Raw genomic sequence first — 17759 nt, forward strand, 5'->3', positions numbered from 1 at the left:
TCTGCCATTTCCGTTCAGTCCCTGCCTGTCAACCCTGTCATTCGGTGACAGAAGAGCCGCCTTCGGCCAGTGCCCCATTTTCGACTGAACGTGCGCCACCCCTGCCCTTATTCGGCGCTCTATATGTTTTGCGCGGCCAAAAGCCGGTTGCTAACCCCCCTCTTTGAATAAGCCGGCCTAGGTTTTAGCAGCAAGCTTCCCGCACTCGTTTTGTGGAGGGGGGGTCCACGAACCCTTTCTTCCTTCTCAACCATCTACGACTGACCCACATCCATACGCCGTCTTTTACACACACCACTCACTCACTGACCCACCCATCGACACTCGCTTGCGCACATCATGGCCTCCTTCTATGACCAGCTCGTCAACGCGACGGGGCCCTCGGCCAAGAACATCTCGCTGTTTGCCGTGCCTGCCATGTGGCTCGTCAACATGTCAGCCCACTTCTACGCCATCAGCCTGACCCGTGGCAAGTTTACCAATGCCTCGCCGCGCGGCTACGTCAACGACGTTGCGCGCAAGGAGAAGAAGGCCGCGTGGGAGCAGAAGTTCATCCGCGCCGAGGCGGCTCAGATGGTGCGTTGCAGAGACACCCTTGCCTTTTTTTGCTGCTGTACTGGAGGCTGACGAGAGAGGGAGTTTTCTTTCCGCGACGGTAACAGAACGGATTCGAGAACATTGGCTGGTTCGCCGCGGCCGTCGTCGCCGGCAACTTTGTGAGTCTCGCTTTGGCTTTCAGAGAAGAGAGAGAGAGAGGGGGAGAGCAGACGAGGCTGACTGCACGAGACACCAACAGGCCAAGATCCCCGCTGCCGAGCTCAACACCCTCGCCGGCGGCTACCTCCTCACGCGCATCCTCTTCACCTTTGTCTACATCCAGACGACCGACGAGGTCCTCTCGGCCCTCCGCTCGGTCCTCTACGTCGCCGGCGTGGCCATCAACTCGACGCTCTTCATCAAGGCCGGCCTGCGCCTCCAGTAAGGGCGTAGTCATCTCTCCTTAGGACACGGTTCATTCATGTATCAGTCTTGATGTACGAAGGAAGAAATGGAAAGAAGAAGAATGAGGCGATCTAAAGCAAAGCCATCGACGCAAGGCGCACGTACTCCTCGGTGAGGCTGCCGTAGATGAGCCAGACGTCGTCGTCGCTCTTGGCCACGCGCGTCAGTCTGTCCTTCTCTGCCCCCGTCTCCTGACTCGTCGTTCTTGTCATTGTTGTCGTTGTGGTCGTCGTTGTTGCTCTCTGGCGCGCCGTGGAGTGATGGTGCTGCTGCTGCTGCTGAAGCGTGCACTCGAGGCTGCTCCGGCTCGCGCTGCTCTTTCCCCCGTCGCTGGCCCGGCTGCGGCTGCCACTGCCACTGCCACTGCCACTGCTGCTGCTGCTGCTCCACCTGCTCCCACACCACTGCTCTCCTCGCCGCTGCCCATCAGCCAGGCCGACGCTCATGCTCGCCACCCTGCCTCTCGCCCGACCGCGCGAGGGAAGCCGTCCCCGCTGCGTGGCGGCTGCCGCTGCTGCCGCGGCTCGCTGGTCCACCGTCGATGCCTCGCCGTCGAGGAGCAGCAGGCCGTTGATGCTCGTCGCCTCACGGTGCCGCGACGTGAGCATCGCCGTCGTCGGCAGCGTGCTTGACCGTGGCCTGCTGCTGCGAGTATTGTAGCTGCTGCTGCTGCTGCCCGTCATTACATGCATCTCGCTCTTGTTGTCGTCTTCGTCATTATCATCTGTCGTTGCTGCCAGGCCTGGCCTGCCATCCCTGACGGCGAGGTTGAGCAGGCACGCTCGAGGCGTCGAACCCTCCTCCTCGTCGATGCCGTCCCACCGGCTCTCCCCTTCTTGCTGATGCTCTTCGTAGCTGTCACCCTTCATTAGACCGCGCCGCCCTCGGCCGCTGTCGAGGAAGCGCTGCACGACACCGTCAAACGTCTCGCTCTCGCGCGCATACATGCATGCCAGCGCGTAGAACACAGCGCCACGTGCCTCGCTCGACGGCGACGGCGGTAGACGGCAATCCACAGCGCCTATCTCCCCCTGACCGTGCAGCCCGTCTTGCGTTGCGGTTCGCGGGTCGACATACACGTCTGCGCCGAGGATGGCTGAAAAAACGTCTGCGATGGCGGCGTTGCTTGCGGCCTTTCCGCGCGCCAGCACGCGCGCCGGTATCGTCCTTCGGTCGTACGGGTCGAAGGCGAGGCTGCCGGCGGCACCCCAGTAGCCGGCGCCTTGCTGGCCGGTCTGCTTGAGCAGGCGTGGCGCCAGCACTTCGCGGTCGATGGCGTCGGGCGACTGCTGGAGGAGCGACAGGAGCGACGCATGCGAACTGCTGCTGCTGCCGTTGCTTGTAGCGGGACCAACGAGGGAGCCGGCAAGGCAGCGCGAGAGGTGCGATCGCAGTGCCATGGCTTGGCCCTCGACGAGGCACCGTGGGTTCGCCGACGGGTTGCCAAAGTCGGTGACGCGGATGCCCTTTTCGAACTTGAGCATCTCGACGGAGGGCGATGGTGATGTAGACGAGGAGGACGAGGACGTGCTATTCTGCTGCTGCTGCTGCTGCTGCGACGGTGGCTGCCGCGCGGCACCGGGCACAACGACGCTGAACAGCTTGTTGTCCATGCCTGCCGAGCCGCCAAAGGGGACAGCGGCGAGGAGGCGGTCAAAGACAGTCCACTTTGCATTGGCGTGCGAGTCGCGCACGATGCGGCGCGCCTCGCCAGCGCTGCGCAGCGTCGACACCGCCAGCCACGGCCGTGGGGCCAGTAAAGAGGACGAGGCCGTGACCAAGCGCGCCAGCGGATTGGGCAGCAGCAGCGTCGGATTGGATGGCGTGCCGTCGAAGCATGCATCCGGCGCAGGCTTGCACACGGGTGCGAGCACCGTGTCGTCGGGGCCAAGGTCCAGCACGACGTCGAGCGGGTGCGGGCGAAAAGAGAGGAAGATGGCAACACTGGCCTCGAGCACGGGCAGCACGCGGCAGCCGCCAGCGAGAGCGTCGCGTATGTTGAGCGCGGGTAGGCGATGTTCCAGCCAGGCCGAGCACGCGGTGCGGCCGTGGATGGCTTCTTCATACTGCGTGACGGAGCCCAGCATCGACGCGAGACGTCCTCCCTCGCCGCGTGACACTCCGTCGAGGGCAACCCGGTCCCACGTCCCCTTTACTGCGTCGAAGAGACCGGTCGCGGCTGCCTCGTTGGCATCGATCCTGCTGTTGTCTCGCCTCGTCAGTTCCTCTCTTTGCTTTTGCCAGCAGGCTAGACTCGACTCACGCGTGTGGGCGGCCTGCCAGGAGCGACGTGAGCAGGCTGGCGGGCGTCGTGATTGCGCATGCGAGGTTTGATGCCCATCGCTGCTCGATGGCGCTCGCGAACGACCCCGTCGCCGCCACCTTTCCCTCTGCCATCGTCGTCGTCATCATCTTTGCTGTTGTCTCTGTCGGTACAGCTCCTCCTGTGGTCCTACTGCGATTGTATGCACACTCAGCCGAAGAGGCGCGCACAAAGATCGGCGCCGCGTGCTGTCTCGTCGTCGCATCCACCGAGCGTCATCAGCGTACACGATCTGCAAAGATCGCCACAGAAGGGGACCCACCCTGGTCGAGATGGCAAAGGCGGTGACCTGGCCACGCTGCACTGCCTCAGTCGCGCAGAGCCGGCCGAGGAGCGCGACAAAGGCCTCTGTCCACGCCTCGACGTCCCTGTCCTCGTCGTCGTCGTCGCCGCCGCCGCCGCCGCCGCCCTCGCCGTGACGGTCCTGGAGGCATGTATTCAGAGCAGGGTTGGTAAGGGAGAGGGACTGATGGGCATACGCACGGTGAAAAGGCCCACGTCGGTGCAGGACGACGCGACTACCTGGATGCCATCCTCGTAAAAGGCCGTGGCACAGACGGAGGCACCGTCAATTTCGACACAGACGATCATTCCCGGCTTCGACCCTTCTTGCCCCTCCTCCTCCTCCTCGGCAGCAGGCATTGGCAGGGGAAGCATCGCCGGTCCTCGTCGTGTCTCTCTGCTCGTCGCAGTGGACAGACAGACGGGCCATCAGCTGCGTCTCACTCGGGCAAAGTGACAAAAGAGGGTGTTTGAGACTGACGTCGCCCGCTGGAGCACAAAAGGGGGACACTGTACAGTACACAACTCCGTCGTCGGCACACCCTTGTTGGAGAGTACAGTCTTCCTCCGCCCGATGAATGCAGGATGTCCTCGGTCTGTCCTCTGCTGCCTATTTCACTCCGACAACAAGACTGACAACAAAGAATGCAGGCCCCCACGGCCAAACGAGACGAGGCACAAGGGCGTTGGACAAGGGCGGCGTGTGTTGCTTGTGCGTACGCGCGCGCCACGTGGCAGACAAGGGCAGTCTTGTTTTTCCTTGTCTTTATTTCAGACAGACGGGCCGATTTCTTCTCGTCCGCTCGTCGCTCGCACGCCCTCACCCGCACGCACGCCCTTGCCCTCGCCCGCTGCAGATTGAGAGAGAGAGAGAGAAGAGAGAAAAGCGGGCACGAGGATGGCGTCGTTAAAGGGAGGCGAGCAGGCGGCGTCGTCGTCGTCGCTGCTGCCAGCAAGGAAGCAGCAGCACACCATGGACACGCTTCGCCCGTTGCTCAAGACGCTCACGCTCTCCTGCACCATCCCGCCCTCGCCGCCGTCGTCTTCGTCTGCGTCTTCATCAAAGTCGCCCTCGGATGCGTCCGCTGCTGCTACCACATCGGCGCCGTCTACGGGCATGCGACCACCAGGCCCAGGCCTGACGACGGACGAGCTGCGGGACCTGTTTGTGCACCTGGCCGACGCCGACTTTACGTCGAACCACATGCACCACGCCCAGCTGGGTGCTGCGCTGACGAGCCTCCGGCTGAGCGGGCTCGACATGAGCCCCGCAGCGCTGTCCGTTGCCAGTGCTGTCTTTCTGCAAAAGGCGGTGCCCGTCGAGGTGCCGCCGCTGGTCAGCATGGCTACCGCTGACGATGGGCATGGTGAGGGCGAGGACGACGGCGAAGACGAGGAGCACTACGACGGCGCACTCGACCTCGTCGGCACGGGTGGCGACGGCCACGATACGTTCAACGTCAGCACGACGGCGGCCATCGTCGCAGCGGGGGTGCCGGGGGTGCGGGTGTGCAAGCACGGTGCGCGCGCCTCGTCGTCGACGTCGGGCTCGGCCGACCTGCTTGCCGCCCTGGGCGTGCCCCTGGCGAGCCTGACGCCGGCCACGCTGCCGGGCCTGCTGGCCCACGCGCCCTTTTGCTTCCTCTTTGCCCAGCTCTACCACCCCTCGCTGGCCCCGCTGGCGCCGATCCGCCGCTCGCTCGGCTTCCCCACCATCTTCAACGTCCTCGGCCCGCTCATCAACCCGGCCCGGCCCCGGCGCAGCGTCATTGGCGTCCACTCGCCCCGCCTCGGCGCCACGTTTGCCGAGGCCCTGCGCCAGATGGACGTCGAGCGCGCCTGGGTCGTCTGTGGCCGCGAGGGCCTCGACGAGATCAGCCCCGAGGGCCCGACCGATGTGGGTGTCTTCTCTCCTTTTCTCTTTCTCTGCAAGCAAGCCAGCTGACACATTGCCGCCACCGCTTCTTCCACCAGGTCTGGGAGCTGCGCAGGGGCACAATCACCAGCTTCGCCGTCGAGCCGGCCTCGTTTGGCCTCGCCGCCCACCGCCTCGACCACGTGCGCAGCGGCACGGCGGGCCAGAATGCCGCCGTGGCGCGCCTGCTCCTCACGAGCGACGAGGGCGCACTTGCCGCACTGGGAGACGCGCCCACGCAGGCACCCATCGCCGTCGCAGGCATGCCCGAGTCTATTCCTGCCGGCACGCATCTCGCTGCGATCCGCGACTACGTCCTCATCCAGGCCGCCGCGCTCCTCTACGTCGGCGGCAAGGCAAAGACGCTGCCTGCCGCCACGGCTCGAGCACGCAGGAGCATGGAGGCAGGCGCCGCAGCGCGCTCACTCGACGTCCTCATCAGCGAGGCACACCGCGTCCAGCGCGAGGCAGAGGCCCGCGACGTCGAGCGACAGCAGCAGCAGCAGCAGGTGCGGCTCCAGCGCGAGGAGCTCGAGCGCACAAAGCGCAGAGACGAGTTCTTCTACAGCCCCGAGCCGACAAAGGACGCCAACGTGGGCACGACGGACTGAGCAGGCCAGTTGCTTCTTCCTCTCTTCGCCCACGAATCCCAAAAACATACAATGTACAAGTAGTAGTATTAGACGGGAGCGTGATGTCATCTCATCTACATTGGTCATAGCCAGGTGTCTGGTGTGGTGTGAATGCGCATGTCTCTCGGCAGCGCAGTGAAGAGTGAAATTGCCGTTGAATGCGCTCGGTGTATGCTATGCAAAGAGGGGCGAGAAGAGGGGTGCGTCCAGCGCGACGAGGCGGTCCATCTGCTGAGATTATGTGAGCTGGCTCATGCATGGAGAGAGAGTAGTGCACGCTCACCTGCGCTTGCATGCCGTCGAGGTCCCTCAGCGCCTGCACGAGCTGTCGGCAGGCGCGCTGGATGTAGCTGTTGTAGTTGTTCTCATCGTTGTGGCCCTCTCCCACGTCGCGGCGACTCAGCGTCCAGGCGCGACAGACAGAGGCGAGGATCTTGCCGCTCCACCGCGCCACGCCCGGCGCCACCAGCATCTCCACCTGCTTCTCCTCGTCTTCGTCGTTGCTACCGCCACCGTGACCATCGCCATTGCGGTCGCCACTGCACCGGCGCACGCGACAGGCGTCGACGAGGCCCGCGGCAGCGCGAATGGCCAGTGCGCCGCGCTCGGCCGAGCCAAAGTGGGCGCAGAGGAAATCGAGCAGCGTGTCGAGGTAGGGCGCCATGGCGGGGCCGAGGGCGTCGGGCTGGCTCAGGCGGAGCAGCGTCGCGAGCGTCGTGCGCAGCACATCTGTCGGCTCGCAGCCGTCCTCGTCTTTGTCTGAGGGGGTGGCAGGAGAAGAAGAGGAAGTGGAAGAATAGGCCCAGATGCGCAGCACGGCGTCGTCGAGCACGGTGTAGAGGCGCAGACGCTGGCTGTGCTCGTCGTTGTCAGAGCCAGGGCCAGAGCCAGAGCCAGGGCGCGGCCGCAGGAGGAGGGCGAGGCGGATATGGGCGTCTGTCGATGCCTCGAGCAGCGGCGCGGCGTACGGGTCCGACGACGACGCCGCATAGGCAAAGCTCGTCTCGAGGGCGGCAAACAGGAGCGGCGCGAGGCCCGTGCGACCCATGAGCGATGCCACGCGCAGCCGTGCCTCGACGCTGCCGGGCGACAGGAGCGACGTTGCGAGGATGCGCGCCCCCACGAGACGGAACCGCGGGCCGGCATCCTCGAGCAGCGTGAGCAGCGGCGGCAGCACCAGCGGCCAGAGGTCCGGCCAGGCGTCCACGTCTTCTTCATCTTCTTCTGTCGTCGTGGTCGTGGTCTTCGTCAATGTCGCGCCTCGGCCGAGACTTTGGCAGGCGGCACCGAGGACGTGGCAGCAGCCCAGCGCTGCGTTTCGGTGGTCGCCCTCGATTTGCAAGAGCATTGGCTCGCCCAGCACGCGGACGGCAGCCGTTGAGGCCAGGTCGAGGCCGCCGCCTTTCCAGACGATGTCCTCTTCGGCCGTCGAGGTGGCCCGGTGCAGGGGATTGTCCACCAGGCCGGCGGGCTTCGATGCCGCGCGGCCCGTGTCTGTGCGTACCGAGTCGGTCTGCGTGGCGCTGAAGAGGGGCTTGATATAGTGCGCAAGGACGTGCCTGGCCAGCGCGACAGTGGCTGACTGCTGCTCCTGCTGGCCCAGCACAGCAAGGAGGATGCTGCGTGCGACTGCCTGCGTCTTCTCCTCGTCGGCGGCGGTGGGAGGAAGAAAGGCGTCGCGGGGCGCTGAAGACGAGCGATGCCGAGGCCGAGGCCTACGGACGTCGATGAAGCGCGCGGCGGCGACAAAGATTTTCGACCGGAGCTCCACGCCGGCCTCGGCGGGACATCGCAGCGCCTGCTCGTGGAGCTGCTCGAGGAGCCGCGACACCTGCCCCTTTACCCAGCCGTCATCATTGGCTGCCGAGGCGGACGCTCCAGATACCGAAGACAGGCGCGTGGGCGGCGTCAGCAGCCGGCACGTCTCCTCGACCCTCGCCCGGTCGTCATCGCCCCATGACATGTCGGCATGGCCCTATGCGTGAGCGAGCGAGCGAGGGAAGAAAAGCATGGCTGCAGCAGGCGCGATTCTCGGGAGTCGGAAATATAAAACACGTGGACACGGGCGCCGCGCGAGATCCAGTCGGGCGGCGGCTCGAACGTCGGCAAATGCAGGCTGCACCGCCGCTCTTAGACCAACAGCCACCATATCACACGCTGCTGCAGACATGGCATACCCAGGCAGGCAGGGACAGCACTACCAGTACCAGCAGGGCGGCGCGCCGCCGCCGCAGATGCCCGGCGTGCCCCAGGGCTTTGCGCCGCCGGGCTACGGGCCCCCTCAGGGCTACGGGCCTCCCCCCGGCCAGGGCTACGGCCCACCTCCTGGTCAAGGGGGCTACGGCCAGCAGGCCTACGGCGCACCACAGTCTGGACAGTACCGCGCCAATGGTCCGCCGCTGCAGTACGGCAACCCCAGCGGGGGACCCGTCGGTCCGCCAGAGTACCAGGGCGGGCCGGTCAACTACCAGCGCCCGACGGGGCCGCAGATGATGGGCAGTGCGTAGGGCGACTTCTTGCACTTGCTGTGGCATTCCTTTACCTTGCTGAGGCGTTTGTTTGCTGACATTTGCGCGATCACCAGACCAGCGCTACGAATACTCGTCGATGACGGGCAAGCGAAAGGCGCTGCTCATTGGCATCAACTACCACGGGTGTGTGTCCGTCGTGCTGCTGAAGTAGGGGTATATACTGACGATGATGATGCCATGCCGCGGCAGGACCCGAGCCGAGCTCCGAGGGTGCATCAACGACGTGCAGAACGTGCGCCAGTTCCTCCTGCGTGAGTCGAGTTGTGCCATCTGGCGTAGCTGGATGAGCGCTGACCTTGACAAAACAGAGCGCGCGGGCTACAAGGCCGAGGACATGGTCGTGCTCACCGATGACCAGCGCGACCCGCGCTCGATTCCCACGCGGCAGAACATGACGGCCGCCATGCACTGGCTCGTCTCGGGTGCCCAGCCGGGCGACGCCCTCTTCTTCCACGTGAGTCTGTCCGCATACATAGCACGCCTCTTCCAGTCTGCGCTCACACCGAGCTATGACTACAGTACAGCGGCCACGGTGGCCAGGCCAAAGCGACGCAGGGCGACGAGGCCGACGGCATGAACGAGACGATCCTGCCCCTCGACTACGAGAGGGCCGGCCAGATGGAGGACGACGAGCTGCACATGACCATGGTGCGGCCGCTGCCCATCGGCTGCCGGCTGACGGCCTTGTTTGAGTGGGTTGTCATTCTCCAGAGGCAATGATGCTGTTCCCAAGACTGACCCCACCTGAAACAGCTCCTGCCACTCGGGCACCGCACTGGACCTGCCCTACGTCTACAGCACCTCGGGCCAGATCAAGGAGCCCAACATCGCCGCCGGCGTCGGCAAGGGCATGATGGGTGCCGCCATGGACTACGCCCGGGGCGACGTCGGCGGCATGGTCAAGGGCCTCTTTAGCACCATCAAGACGGCGACGAGCACCAACTCGGCCGAGGCCGTGACGCGCGAGACGCGGTCGAGCGGCGCCGACGTCATCATGCTCAGCGGCTGCAAGGACAGCCAGACGAGTGCCGATGCCACCGAGGCCGGCCGCGCGACGGGGGCGATGAGCTGGGCCTTCCTCAAGGTCCTCTCCGAGTTCCCCCAGCTGACGTACAACCAGCTGCTGAATGCCACGCGCGACGCCCTCGCTGCCAAGTACAGCCAGAAGCCGCAGATGTCGAGCAGCCACCCGATCGACATGAACCTCCTCTTTGTCATCTGACCCTGTCTCTCTACTCTCTCTGGCTTTGTCTCCGTCTCTATCTCTGTCGCTAACTTTCCTTAGTCTCTGACTGTCTCTCTGTCTTTGTCTCCGTCTCTGTGTCACAGAAGAAATGAAGAAGCTAGCCTTTGCCAAAGTGGAGCGAGCGCGTTAGTGTGCTTTTCCGTGTCTGTTTGCGCTTTCTCCGTCGCGCCGCTGTTGTTGTTCCTTCCTGTTGCTGCTGCATGTCGCTGCGACTGCTCTTTCGTCGCCCTTCTCTCTCTCCGCTCCGAGTCTCGTATCGCGCTAACATGGCCACCACTACCTCGTCCTCGTCGTCGGCAGCGGACGCACCTGCGCGGCCGCCGCTCGTGATGCAGCTCATCGTCGACCACAGCCTCGTGGGCGTGAGCAGTGCTTCCTATTATCCGCTCTCTTCTGTGTAGCGACTGACACTCCTTTCAAGCAGGGCACCGAGTGGGGCCTCGGCCCGCTCATGGCCCAGGCCGCACACGCATCCCTCGCCGTGAGCAATGACCTCTGTCTACCTAGGAGACGGAACTGACAGAGACACACAGATCATCGCACGCACGCGCGACTCGGCCGCGACGCAGGCCTACCTCGCGCCCGACAACGTCGCGCACATGCGCAAAGTCGTCCTGCAGACACCCAAGGACGTCGACCTCGCGTCCCTCTCGCGCGCGCTGCAGGAGCGCGAGCACGCCCAGCCGGGCTTCCCGCGCCACCACGTCTGGATCGAGATGCCCGAGGGCGTGCCGACGGTGCTGGCCCTCGAGCCCAACGAGCGGCCGCCGGTGCGTAGAACACTCTTCAAATAGTACAGTAAAGGCAGACTGGCTCACACAGTACAAAACAGGCGCTCAAAAAGGTGCTCAGCAAGTGTTCTCTATTGCGCCTCTAGCGGCGGCTGCGTTCGTCGGCAATAAATGCGCGCATCACATCCACCAGCACAGCCGTCTGCTCGAGCGTGACGGCATTGTACAGGCTGCAGCGGATGCCGCCGACGCTGCGGTGGCCCTTGACCTGGACGATGCCGCGCTGGGCGCAGGCGGCGACGAAGCGCGCCTCGAGGCCGTCGTCGGGCGTGCCCTCGGCCGAGACGACGCGGAACGTGACATTCATCCGGCTCCGCGCCGCCGCCTGTGTGACGGTGGGCACGAACAGGCCCTGCGAGTCGGCAATGGCGCCATAGACGAGGCCGCTCTTGGCGGCGGCGCGCTCCGTGGCGCCAGCCACGCCGCCGTGCTTGAGCAGGTCGGCAAAAACGAGCCCGGCGACGTAGATGCTGAACATTGGCGGCGTGTTGTACAGGCTCGCATTGTCTGCCAGGTTCTTGTACACGAGTGTCGTGGGGATCCGCGGCCCGCCCTGCGCAAGGACGGCGGGCGCGTCGGGGTCGTGTGCGATCAGATTGCGGCGCACAATGACGACGGTCACGCCGCTCGGCCCCACGTTCTTCTGCGCGCCAAAGAAGATGAGCGCGTGGCGGCGCACGTCGATGGGCCGGCTGAGGATGTTGGAGCTGCAGTCGGCCACGAGGGGCACCCGCTCGGCGTAGTCAGCCGGCAGCTCGTCGATAGGGAAGCCCGGCGCAGGGAACTCGACGCCGTCCACGGTCTCGTTGTCGCAGTAGTAGAGCATCGCCGGCGCATCCTCGGCCGAGGCTGCCGACGACAGCTTCCACGCCGACACGGGTGGAACGACGCCGAACTTGCCGCCGTTGTGCTCGCGCGCATCTACAGCGACGTTGGCTGCGACGCCGAGCCGCTTGGCCTCCTTGACGGCCTTTGCCGTCCAGCTGCCCGTCACGATGTAGTCACACTTGGCTGGTGTCGGGGTGGCAGTCGCTGCCGGGCCACGCCGGCTCGCATGGGCCGAGAGCATGTTGAGGGCCGAGGCGCTGAACTGCTCGGTGCCGCCGCCCTGGGTGAACAGGACGGCATAGTCGTCGGGAATGTCGAGGAGCGCACGCAGCGACGCCTCGGCCGAGTCGACGACGGCCTTGAACGTCGACGAGCGGTGCGAGAGCTCGGTGAGGCCCATGCCCGTGCCCTGGAAGTCGAGCAGGCCCTGCGCGGCCTCGAGCAGCACGGCCGTGGGCAGCGACGAGGGCCCTGCACCGAGATTGATTGTTGCGTCGCGCTTCGAGACGTCGAGCGAGGAGCTTGTGGCGGCCATGGTTGTTGTGGCTGTCTTTTGTCGATGACTCTTTCTTCCCTTCCGTCTCGTCGCGTTTTTTTAGAATAGAAGAAGAATGCGAAAAGTTGAAAATTGTGTCCTGTCCACGCGCACGCACGAGCCACAAACACCATCTCCTAGACAGACTACTCGCGCGCGCAAAGATGATGGCGACGGCGAGGAGTCTCCTCGTCCTCGTCTTCGTCTTCGCGCTCTGCAGCTTGGCACAGACAGCGGCGGCGTCGGCGTCGGAAGAGGGCTTCCGCGAGTCGCTGCGCATCGCGCCGCTGGCCGACGGGCGCGTGCACATGCTCTTCTCCTTTGAGCTCACGTCGGCCGGCGCCGAAATCGACGAACAGCAGCCGAATACTGCCTCGTCACAGCAGCCACCGCTGTACTCGACGGTGCCGCGGCCGCTGGTGCACCTGGCGCAGGCGAGCGACGCCGACGAGGTGCACCTCGCCATCAATGCCGGCCGGTGGGACTATGCGCGCTGGGGCTGGCCCACGACGGAGCCGGCCGTGGGCACGGGCGCCGAGGTGTGGGCGAGTCTGCGCGCCAATGCGACAAGGACGACGGCTACAGCAGACAACGGCGACGGTGGCAGTGCACGCGTCGAGCCGGCGCTCATGGCGCGCTGGCGCACCCTGACGGCGAACCTGGCCGGCCTCTTTTGCGCCTCGCTCGATGCCCTCGATGAGCGCCTGACGGTGACGCCCTGGACGCGGTCCTTTCCTTCCTCTTCGTCATCATCGCCGAGCAATCACTCGAGCAAGACACTCCACGCCACACTGTCGTCCGAGGCCGTGTGCACCGAGAACCTGTCGCCGCTGCTGAAGCTGCTGCCGTGCAAGCAGCGCGCCGGCCTCGCCTCGCTCCTCGAGCCCCACCACTTTTTCGCGGCGGACTTCCACGGCATGGCCCTGCATGTTGTCCGCCGTGGCGAGGACGGCCGCTGGGCCGTCGAGATCAATGTTCAGGCCGTCTTTTCGCCCGTGATGCTGCCTGGCCTGCGCGGCAAGCGCGGTGGGTCAAAGGCAAAGAGCCCCGTCCTGTAAAAGACAATCGAGGCTGACTTTTTCTAACACAGACTGGTCCCTCTCTGGCCTGCTGGGCCGGCGGATGGAGCAGGCGTGCCCGCTGGCCGACGAGAGTGCCATCACCGTCGTGGCGCCCGCCGAGGTGGCGAAGAGAAAGAAAGAGGAAGACGAGGAAGAAGGCGACTACAACTTCCTCATCAGCCCCATCCTCGTCCTGCCGCAGCTGGCCCAGGAGGAGCGCGACGCCTACGAGGACGAGGCCGCGCGCTTCAAGCGCTTCGAGCGCGCATTCATCCGCCGCGTCGTCGACGAGGGACACGCCGTGTACGACACGCGCACCGCCGTCGGCTTCGACGTGCGCATGTACTGGCCTACCGAGGGCGAATTTGTGTTTCCCCACAGCTACCCCAACAGCCCGGCCTTTTCGGCCGACCGGAGCTTCCTGGGCGCCGGCCAGGAGCGAGGGCGAATCGAGGTCACGCTGCGCAACACCGACGCCGTGCGCGCACGCAGCGTCGTCTACTACGACGTCCTGCCCTGGTTCATCCGGCCCCTCCTCCACTCGCTCCAGGCCAGTGTCGAGGTGGCCGACGACGACGGTGAGTTGGTATACTAGTTCAAGTCATTGGAACACAGCTCAAAGAAGACTCGACCCCACAGACGAGGAGGGCGACATTGTGCGCTTTGCAGACGACCTCACCGCGCCCATCGTCGAGGCGCTGCGCTACTCTGCGTCGACGCCGCGCGGCGCACCGCTGCACCTCGAGGCGACGGTGCGCGTGCCCCCGCAGAGCACCGTGCGCCTGCGCTACGACTACGACAAGGCCTTTCTGCGCTATGCCGAGCACCCGCCCGACGCCCACCGCGGCTTCGACATTGCCCCCGCCGTCTTTCTGCCTGCCGGCAGCAGCAAGATGCCCCGCCTGTACACAAACCCCAGCCTGGTCGAGGTGGCCGTGCCGGACTTTAGCATGCCGTACAATGTCATGTGCGTCTTCCTTCTTTGCAGCCCCTTTGCTTCTCTGCTGACCCTACAGCATTCTTCACAGCATCTTCACGTCGACACTCATTGCCCTCTGCGCGGGCTCGGTGCTCAACAACCTCGTGCGCAAATATGCAGACGTCGTCGTCGAGCCGTAGTAGTAGGCAGGACATGCAATCCAATCTAATGCAACCAGTCGGATCGCGAGATTGATTGGCTTTTCCTGGCCTGCATCTAGTCAGAGTGAGATCAGGATCGGGAATGAAGTGAGCGCCCGTGCCTTTCTCCAAATACGGTACGGTACAGTAAAGTATGTGTCTGTTTGTCTCCAATCTGATCTGTATGCGCGCGTGCGCTTCGGCAAGCGATTCGGCCGCCATCTCTGCTCCCCTTTCCATGCCGCCATTCTAGCGTCAAAAAGCCCGTCTTACAGGCAGGCCCATTCTCCGCCTCTGACATCTCTCTCCCTCTCTCTTTCCCTCCCTCTTTCAGAAGAGAGCCCTCTTTTTTTTTTGTTCTTTTTCTTAAAGAATTTCCTGGCGCGTTTGTGGTGTCCCGTGTGAGATCCCGTGTCTATTTTTTAATAAAATAAACGTCTGATCGCCAAACCCCCCTCACTATATTAAATGCTTGCTTGAGATTAGTGGGATCGATTGAGCTTAGAGGAATGTTCATACAAGCAAGGAACCGCGAGGCACAGCTAGTGTATCTTGGCTATACATCTTGCTGCTACGTACTACTACTACCTACTACTACTATTGTTGGACCCGCCGAGCGCGGGGAGTGCGCTCGTTTTTATAGAAAAGGGACAACTCGTTGGATGGTACGCTGCTCTGTACGAGATCAACAGGCTGTCGCTACCCCCTTTCCCTACTCCCCCTCACGCTCCTTCCCATCCACGCTCCTTTGCACCACACTCACAACACACCCACACATTCGTTTTAGTTGAAGAAGAAGAGAAGAAAGATGAAGCTCGCGACACTGCTGTTGCCCGTGGCGCTGGCCATGGCCATGGCCGGCGCCGCCGTCGGCTCGCTCGAGCAGGGCGCCAAGTCGGGCATGCAGCGCCGCGCCTCGAACCACCGCCGCGTACTGACGGCGTTTGAAAAGACCCTCGAGACCAACCCGGAGGTCGACGGCGTCGTGGCCAACATCACCAGGCGCGCCGGCGCGCTCCGCTTTCCCTTTGGCGGGCCCCAGCTCGGCGGCCAGACGGTCCGCGGTGTCTCGATTGGCGGGTGGTGAGTCTGGCGGACAGTAGCTCTGGACCACGCAAGCAAGGGAGGGCTGATACAGAGACAAACAGGCTCGTAATTGAAAACTTCATCACGCCCTCGGTCTTTGACGCGACGGGCCCCGACTCCAACGGCATCGTCGACGAGTGGACTTTCGGCTCGAAGCAGTCCAAGGCAAAGGGCACCGCCATCCTGCAAAAGCACCTCAACACCTTCATCACCGAGGCCGACTTTGCCGAAATCGCCCAGGCGGGCCTCAACCACGTCCGCATCCCCATTGGCTTCTGGGCCTTTGACGTTCAGGGCAACGAGCCGTACCTGAAGCTCAACCAGTGGGACCTCCTCAAGCAGGCCGCTGTGTGGGCCGGCAACCACAACATTCGCGTCCTCGTCGACCTCCACGGTGTGCCGGGCAGCCAGAATGGTGAGTTTTCAACCGTCTCGCCCGTTTTTATTAAAGACCGACCGCTGACCCGAGTATTTACAGGCTTTGACCACAGCGGCCGGCTCGGCGGCAGCCACTTTGCCGACAAGCAGTCGTACATCGACCGCGCGCTGGCCATCATCGAGACAATGGCCACCGAGTTTGCCAAGACAAAGTACAGCAACAGCGTCGCCTCGATCGAGGTCGTCAACGAGCCGCTGGGCGTGCCGACGGACACGCTGAAAAAGTACTACAAGGACGCGTACGCGCGCGTGCGCAAGCACACCGACGCCATCGCCGTCGTCATTTCCGACAAGTTCATCGACCCGTCCAACTCGGCCTGGGCCTCGACCTGGAAGGGCTTCATGACCACGGGCTACGACGCCGTCATTGAGGACAGCCACCAGTACACCGTCTTTAGCGAGGGCCAGATCCAGATGAATGCGCAGGCGCGCCAGGACTCGTACTGCGCCAAGGCCAGCTCGCTGCAGAGCGCCAACCGCGACAAGTGGCAGGTCGTCGGCGAGTGGACCGCCGCCTTTACCGACTGCGCACGCAGCCTCAACGGCCGCGACAAGGGCGCCCGCTACGACGGCACCTTTCCCGGCGTCAAGAGCAAAAAGGGCAGCTGCGGGCCCAAGCGCGGGCCGGCGAGCAACTTCAGCCAGGGCTACAAGGACCTCCTGGCGCGCTTCTTTGCCGTGCAGAAGGAGGCCTACGAGAAGGGCAGTGGCTGGATCTACTGGACGTGGAAGGTGGGTTTCCTTCACAAGTCATACCTGGCGCATCAGATGGGCTGACCTTACCACTCTCAGACGGAGGGCACGGGCGAGGACTGGAGCTACCAGGCCGGCATCAAGTACGGCTGGATCCCCGCGCAGGCCGATGGGTCTGTCAGCAACTACCACTGCTGATCTCCCGGCTTCTCTCCTTTTATCCCTCCCTCTTGGTATTCCCCTTCCATATCCTCTTTTCTCTCTCTTTTTCTCTCTCTCTCTTCATGTAATGGATCTTCCTTCTTCCCCCATCTCTTCACGAGCAGGCTCCTCACTCGGACTATTCAATGGGAATGAAGATAGATGCGGGGCTCTCTGCATTTTACACGAGGACGGCGAGCGTGCAGTAGACGACGGTAGCAAGGGTAACGAGTGCGACGAGGCGCCCCGTCCAGCGCCGGAAGGTGGCCGAGGCAGATGCGCCCGATGAGGACGCAGGCTGTGGCCCGGCCGTCTGCTGGCTGCTGTAGTACGACGGCAGGAGGGTGGGCCCCGCGAGGGAGCGGTAGCCGTAGGGGTCGTCGTCTGGGTATGTTGTTGCGGGGCGCGGGGTGCCGGAAGAGGAGGCAGGGAGCGAGACGGCGCCGTACGTGGTGGATGCAGACGTCATGAGGGGCGTCTGCTTGCCCGTGCCCGTGCCCGCGGCCTCGGCGCTGATCTCTGTCCAGAAGAGCGACATGGAGCGGGGCCGTTCGCGGGGCTGCTCAGCGGGTGAGGCGGCTCGGGACGACCGTGGCGAGGGGCCGGTCGCGGAGTGCATGCTCTTGCACCGCGGCCGCTTCTCGTCCGACGGCTGGCGATGAAACGAGGCAGTGGTAGGGTCGAGAGAGTCAGAGGGGGAGAAGAGTGACCAGCGGGACCGCCGTTGCTCCTCGGCTGGCTTTGGCGACGACGACGATGATGGCATGGGAGGCGATGGCGGGTCGGGTGCTTCCGACGCGGGCCGCGATGACGTTGAGGGAAAGCGCACGGGCGCAGGCCCCAGCGCGTACTTGTACCGCGGCATCGCCATCTCGGCCTTGCTCTCCCCTTCTCTTATTGAGCTACGGTTCGAGCTCGAGGCCGGGGCGGGGCCTTGTGGGGAAGTCCGCGTCGAGATCGAGGGAGCACGATAAACAACAACGCTGCGCCCCCGGCCAGACCCTGTCCTGAGCTAGCGCACGGTTCAGGACTCGAACCCAAAAAGGGGCGAAAAAGCAGCAGACTTCTCCGACTCC

At 64.1% G+C, this 17759-nt stretch overlaps 10 protein-coding genes across 10 annotated transcripts; 6 read left to right on the forward strand and 4 right to left on the reverse strand.

The window, feature by feature from the left end:
- The first annotated feature begins 88 nt into the window (after positions 1-88).
- Positions 89-1028, forward strand: FA10DRAFT_180329 (hypothetical protein). Its single transcript, XM_025518290.1, has 3 exons — positions 89-576; positions 663-716; positions 797-1028. Exons 1-3 carry the CDS (start codon positions 340-342, stop codon positions 980-982), a joined length of 477 nt encoding a protein of 158 aa, XP_025375111.1. The 5' UTR covers positions 89-339; the 3' UTR covers positions 983-1028.
- Positions 1028-4243, reverse strand: FA10DRAFT_180495 (hypothetical protein). Its single transcript, XM_025518291.1, has 4 exons — positions 3809-4243; positions 3588-3749; positions 3266-3513; positions 1028-3204 (listed from the first exon to the last, which is right to left on the reverse strand). The coding sequence occupies exons 1-4, from the start codon at positions 3980-3982 to the stop codon at positions 1074-1076; spliced, it is 2715 nt and encodes a 904-aa protein (XP_025375112.1). The 5' UTR covers positions 3983-4243; the 3' UTR covers positions 1028-1073.
- FA10DRAFT_180212 (anthranilate phosphoribosyltransferase) lies at positions 4187-6179 on the forward strand. The gene is made up of 2 exons (XM_025518289.1): positions 4187-5504; positions 5582-6179. Exons 1-2 carry the CDS (start codon positions 4506-4508, stop codon positions 6131-6133), a joined length of 1551 nt encoding a protein of 516 aa, XP_025375113.1. The 5' UTR covers positions 4187-4505; the 3' UTR covers positions 6134-6179.
- Positions 6180-6185: 6 nt separating this feature from the next.
- On the reverse strand, positions 6186-8140 carry FA10DRAFT_281439 (hypothetical protein). Its single transcript, XM_025523690.1, has 2 exons — positions 6438-8140; positions 6186-6382 (listed from the first exon to the last, which is right to left on the reverse strand). The coding sequence occupies exons 1-2, from the start codon at positions 8115-8117 to the stop codon at positions 6329-6331; spliced, it is 1734 nt and encodes a 577-aa protein (XP_025375114.1). The 5' UTR covers positions 8118-8140; the 3' UTR covers positions 6186-6328.
- Positions 8141-8309: 169 nt separating this feature from the next.
- On the forward strand, positions 8310-10046 carry FA10DRAFT_269196 (hypothetical protein). Its single transcript, XM_025522660.1, has 6 exons — positions 8310-8653; positions 8739-8808; positions 8875-8936; positions 8994-9139; positions 9205-9377; positions 9439-10046. The coding sequence occupies exons 1-6, from the start codon at positions 8323-8325 to the stop codon at positions 9905-9907; spliced, it is 1251 nt and encodes a 416-aa protein (XP_025375115.1). The 5' UTR covers positions 8310-8322; the 3' UTR covers positions 9908-10046.
- A 151-nt stretch (positions 10047-10197) lies between these two features.
- On the forward strand, positions 10198-10725 carry FA10DRAFT_288618 (hypothetical protein; the record flags this gene model as incomplete). The annotated part of the gene is made up of 3 exons (XM_025524213.1): positions 10198-10293; positions 10356-10412; positions 10465-10725. The coding sequence occupies 3 exons, from the start codon at positions 10198-10200 to the stop codon at positions 10723-10725; spliced, it is 414 nt and encodes a 137-aa protein (XP_025375116.1).
- Positions 10726-10804: 79 nt separating this feature from the next.
- Positions 10805-12279, reverse strand: FA10DRAFT_255607 (phosphoserine aminotransferase; the record flags this gene model as incomplete). The annotated part of the gene is made up of 1 exon (XM_025519772.1): positions 10805-12279. Exon 1 carries the CDS (start codon positions 12083-12085, stop codon positions 10805-10807), a length of 1281 nt encoding a protein of 426 aa, XP_025375117.1. The 5' UTR covers positions 12086-12279.
- On the forward strand, positions 12250-14401 carry FA10DRAFT_281442 (Gpi16 subunit, GPI transamidase component; the record flags this gene model as incomplete). Its single annotated transcript, XM_025523691.1, has 4 exons — positions 12250-13111; positions 13176-13724; positions 13786-14113; positions 14175-14401. The coding sequence occupies 4 exons, from the start codon at positions 12250-12252 to the stop codon at positions 14263-14265; spliced, it is 1830 nt and encodes a 609-aa protein (XP_025375118.1). The 3' UTR covers positions 14266-14401.
- Positions 14402-14919: 518 nt separating this feature from the next.
- FA10DRAFT_269199 (glycoside hydrolase) lies at positions 14920-16879 on the forward strand. Its single transcript, XM_025522661.1, has 4 exons — positions 14920-15348; positions 15414-15766; positions 15830-16521; positions 16582-16879. Exons 1-4 carry the CDS (start codon positions 15074-15076, stop codon positions 16678-16680), a joined length of 1419 nt encoding a protein of 472 aa, XP_025375119.1. The 5' UTR covers positions 14920-15073; the 3' UTR covers positions 16681-16879.
- On the reverse strand, positions 16705-17687 carry FA10DRAFT_180709 (hypothetical protein). Its single transcript, XM_025518292.1, has one exon. It carries the CDS (start codon positions 17552-17554, stop codon positions 16865-16867), a length of 690 nt encoding a protein of 229 aa, XP_025375120.1. The 5' UTR covers positions 17555-17687; the 3' UTR covers positions 16705-16864.
- Between the last annotated feature and the right edge of the window lie 72 nt (positions 17688-17759).

Source organism: Acaromyces ingoldii (assembly GCF_003144295.1).
Source record: "Acaromyces ingoldii strain MCA 4198 unplaced genomic scaffold FA10scaffold_6, whole genome shotgun sequence".
NCBI classification, from domain to species: Eukaryota; Fungi; Basidiomycota; class Exobasidiomycetes; order Exobasidiales; family Cryptobasidiaceae; genus Acaromyces; species Acaromyces ingoldii.

What these genes read in the sequence shown, in the direction of transcription:
- FA10DRAFT_180329 (XM_025518290.1), top strand. Translation starts at nt 340, where the DNA reads ATGGCCTCCTTCTATGACCAGCTCGTCAACGCGACGGGGCCCTCGGCC. An exon ending in GCGCCGAGGCGGCTCAGATG is followed by an intron (nt 577 to 662) that starts GTGCGTTGCAGA and finishes CGACGGTAACAG; the next exon opens with AACGGATTCGAGAACATTGG. An exon ending in CCGTCGTCGCCGGCAACTTT is followed by an intron (nt 717 to 796) that starts GTGAGTCTCGCT and finishes AGACACCAACAG; the next exon opens with GCCAAGATCCCCGCTGCCGA.
- FA10DRAFT_180495 (XM_025518291.1), bottom strand. Translation starts at nt 3,982, where the DNA reads ATGCTTCCCCTGCCAATGCCTGCTGCCGAGGAGGAGGAGGAGGGGCAA. An exon ending in CCGACGTGGGCCTTTTCACC is followed by an intron (nt 3,750 to 3,808) that starts GTGCGTATGCCC and finishes ACATGCCTCCAG; the next exon opens with GACCGTCACGGCGAGGGCGG. An exon ending in CTGGCAGGCCGCCCACACGC is followed by an intron (nt 3,205 to 3,265) that starts GTGAGTCGAGTC and finishes GCGAGACAACAG; the next exon opens with CAGGATCGATGCCAACGAGG.
- FA10DRAFT_180212 (XM_025518289.1), top strand. Translation starts at nt 4,506, where the DNA reads ATGGCGTCGTTAAAGGGAGGCGAGCAGGCGGCGTCGTCGTCGTCGCTG. An exon ending in GCCCCGAGGGCCCGACCGAT is followed by an intron (nt 5,505 to 5,581) that starts GTGGGTGTCTTC and finishes TTCTTCCACCAG; the next exon opens with GTCTGGGAGCTGCGCAGGGG.
- FA10DRAFT_281439 (XM_025523690.1), bottom strand. Translation starts at nt 8,117, where the DNA reads ATGTCATGGGGCGATGACGACCGGGCGAGGGTCGAGGAGACGTGCCGG. An exon ending in TCGACGGCATGCAAGCGCAG is followed by an intron (nt 6,383 to 6,437) that starts GTGAGCGTGCAC and finishes TAATCTCAGCAG; the next exon opens with ATGGACCGCCTCGTCGCGCT.
- FA10DRAFT_269196 (XM_025522660.1), top strand. Translation starts at nt 8,323, where the DNA reads ATGGCATACCCAGGCAGGCAGGGACAGCACTACCAGTACCAGCAGGGC. An exon ending in ATTGGCATCAACTACCACGG is followed by an intron (nt 8,809 to 8,874) that starts GTGTGTGTCCGT and finishes ATGCCGCGGCAG; the next exon opens with GACCCGAGCCGAGCTCCGAG. An exon ending in CGTGCGCCAGTTCCTCCTGC is followed by an intron (nt 8,937 to 8,993) that starts GTGAGTCGAGTT and finishes TTGACAAAACAG; the next exon opens with AGCGCGCGGGCTACAAGGCC.
- FA10DRAFT_269199 (XM_025522661.1), top strand. Translation starts at nt 15,074, where the DNA reads ATGAAGCTCGCGACACTGCTGTTGCCCGTGGCGCTGGCCATGGCCATG. An exon ending in GGTGTCTCGATTGGCGGGTG is followed by an intron (nt 15,349 to 15,413) that starts GTGAGTCTGGCG and finishes AGAGACAAACAG; the next exon opens with GCTCGTAATTGAAAACTTCA. An exon ending in GGATCTACTGGACGTGGAAG is followed by an intron (nt 16,522 to 16,581) that starts GTGGGTTTCCTT and finishes TACCACTCTCAG; the next exon opens with ACGGAGGGCACGGGCGAGGA.
- FA10DRAFT_180709 (XM_025518292.1), bottom strand. Translation starts at nt 17,554, where the DNA reads ATGGCGATGCCGCGGTACAAGTACGCGCTGGGGCCTGCGCCCGTGCGC.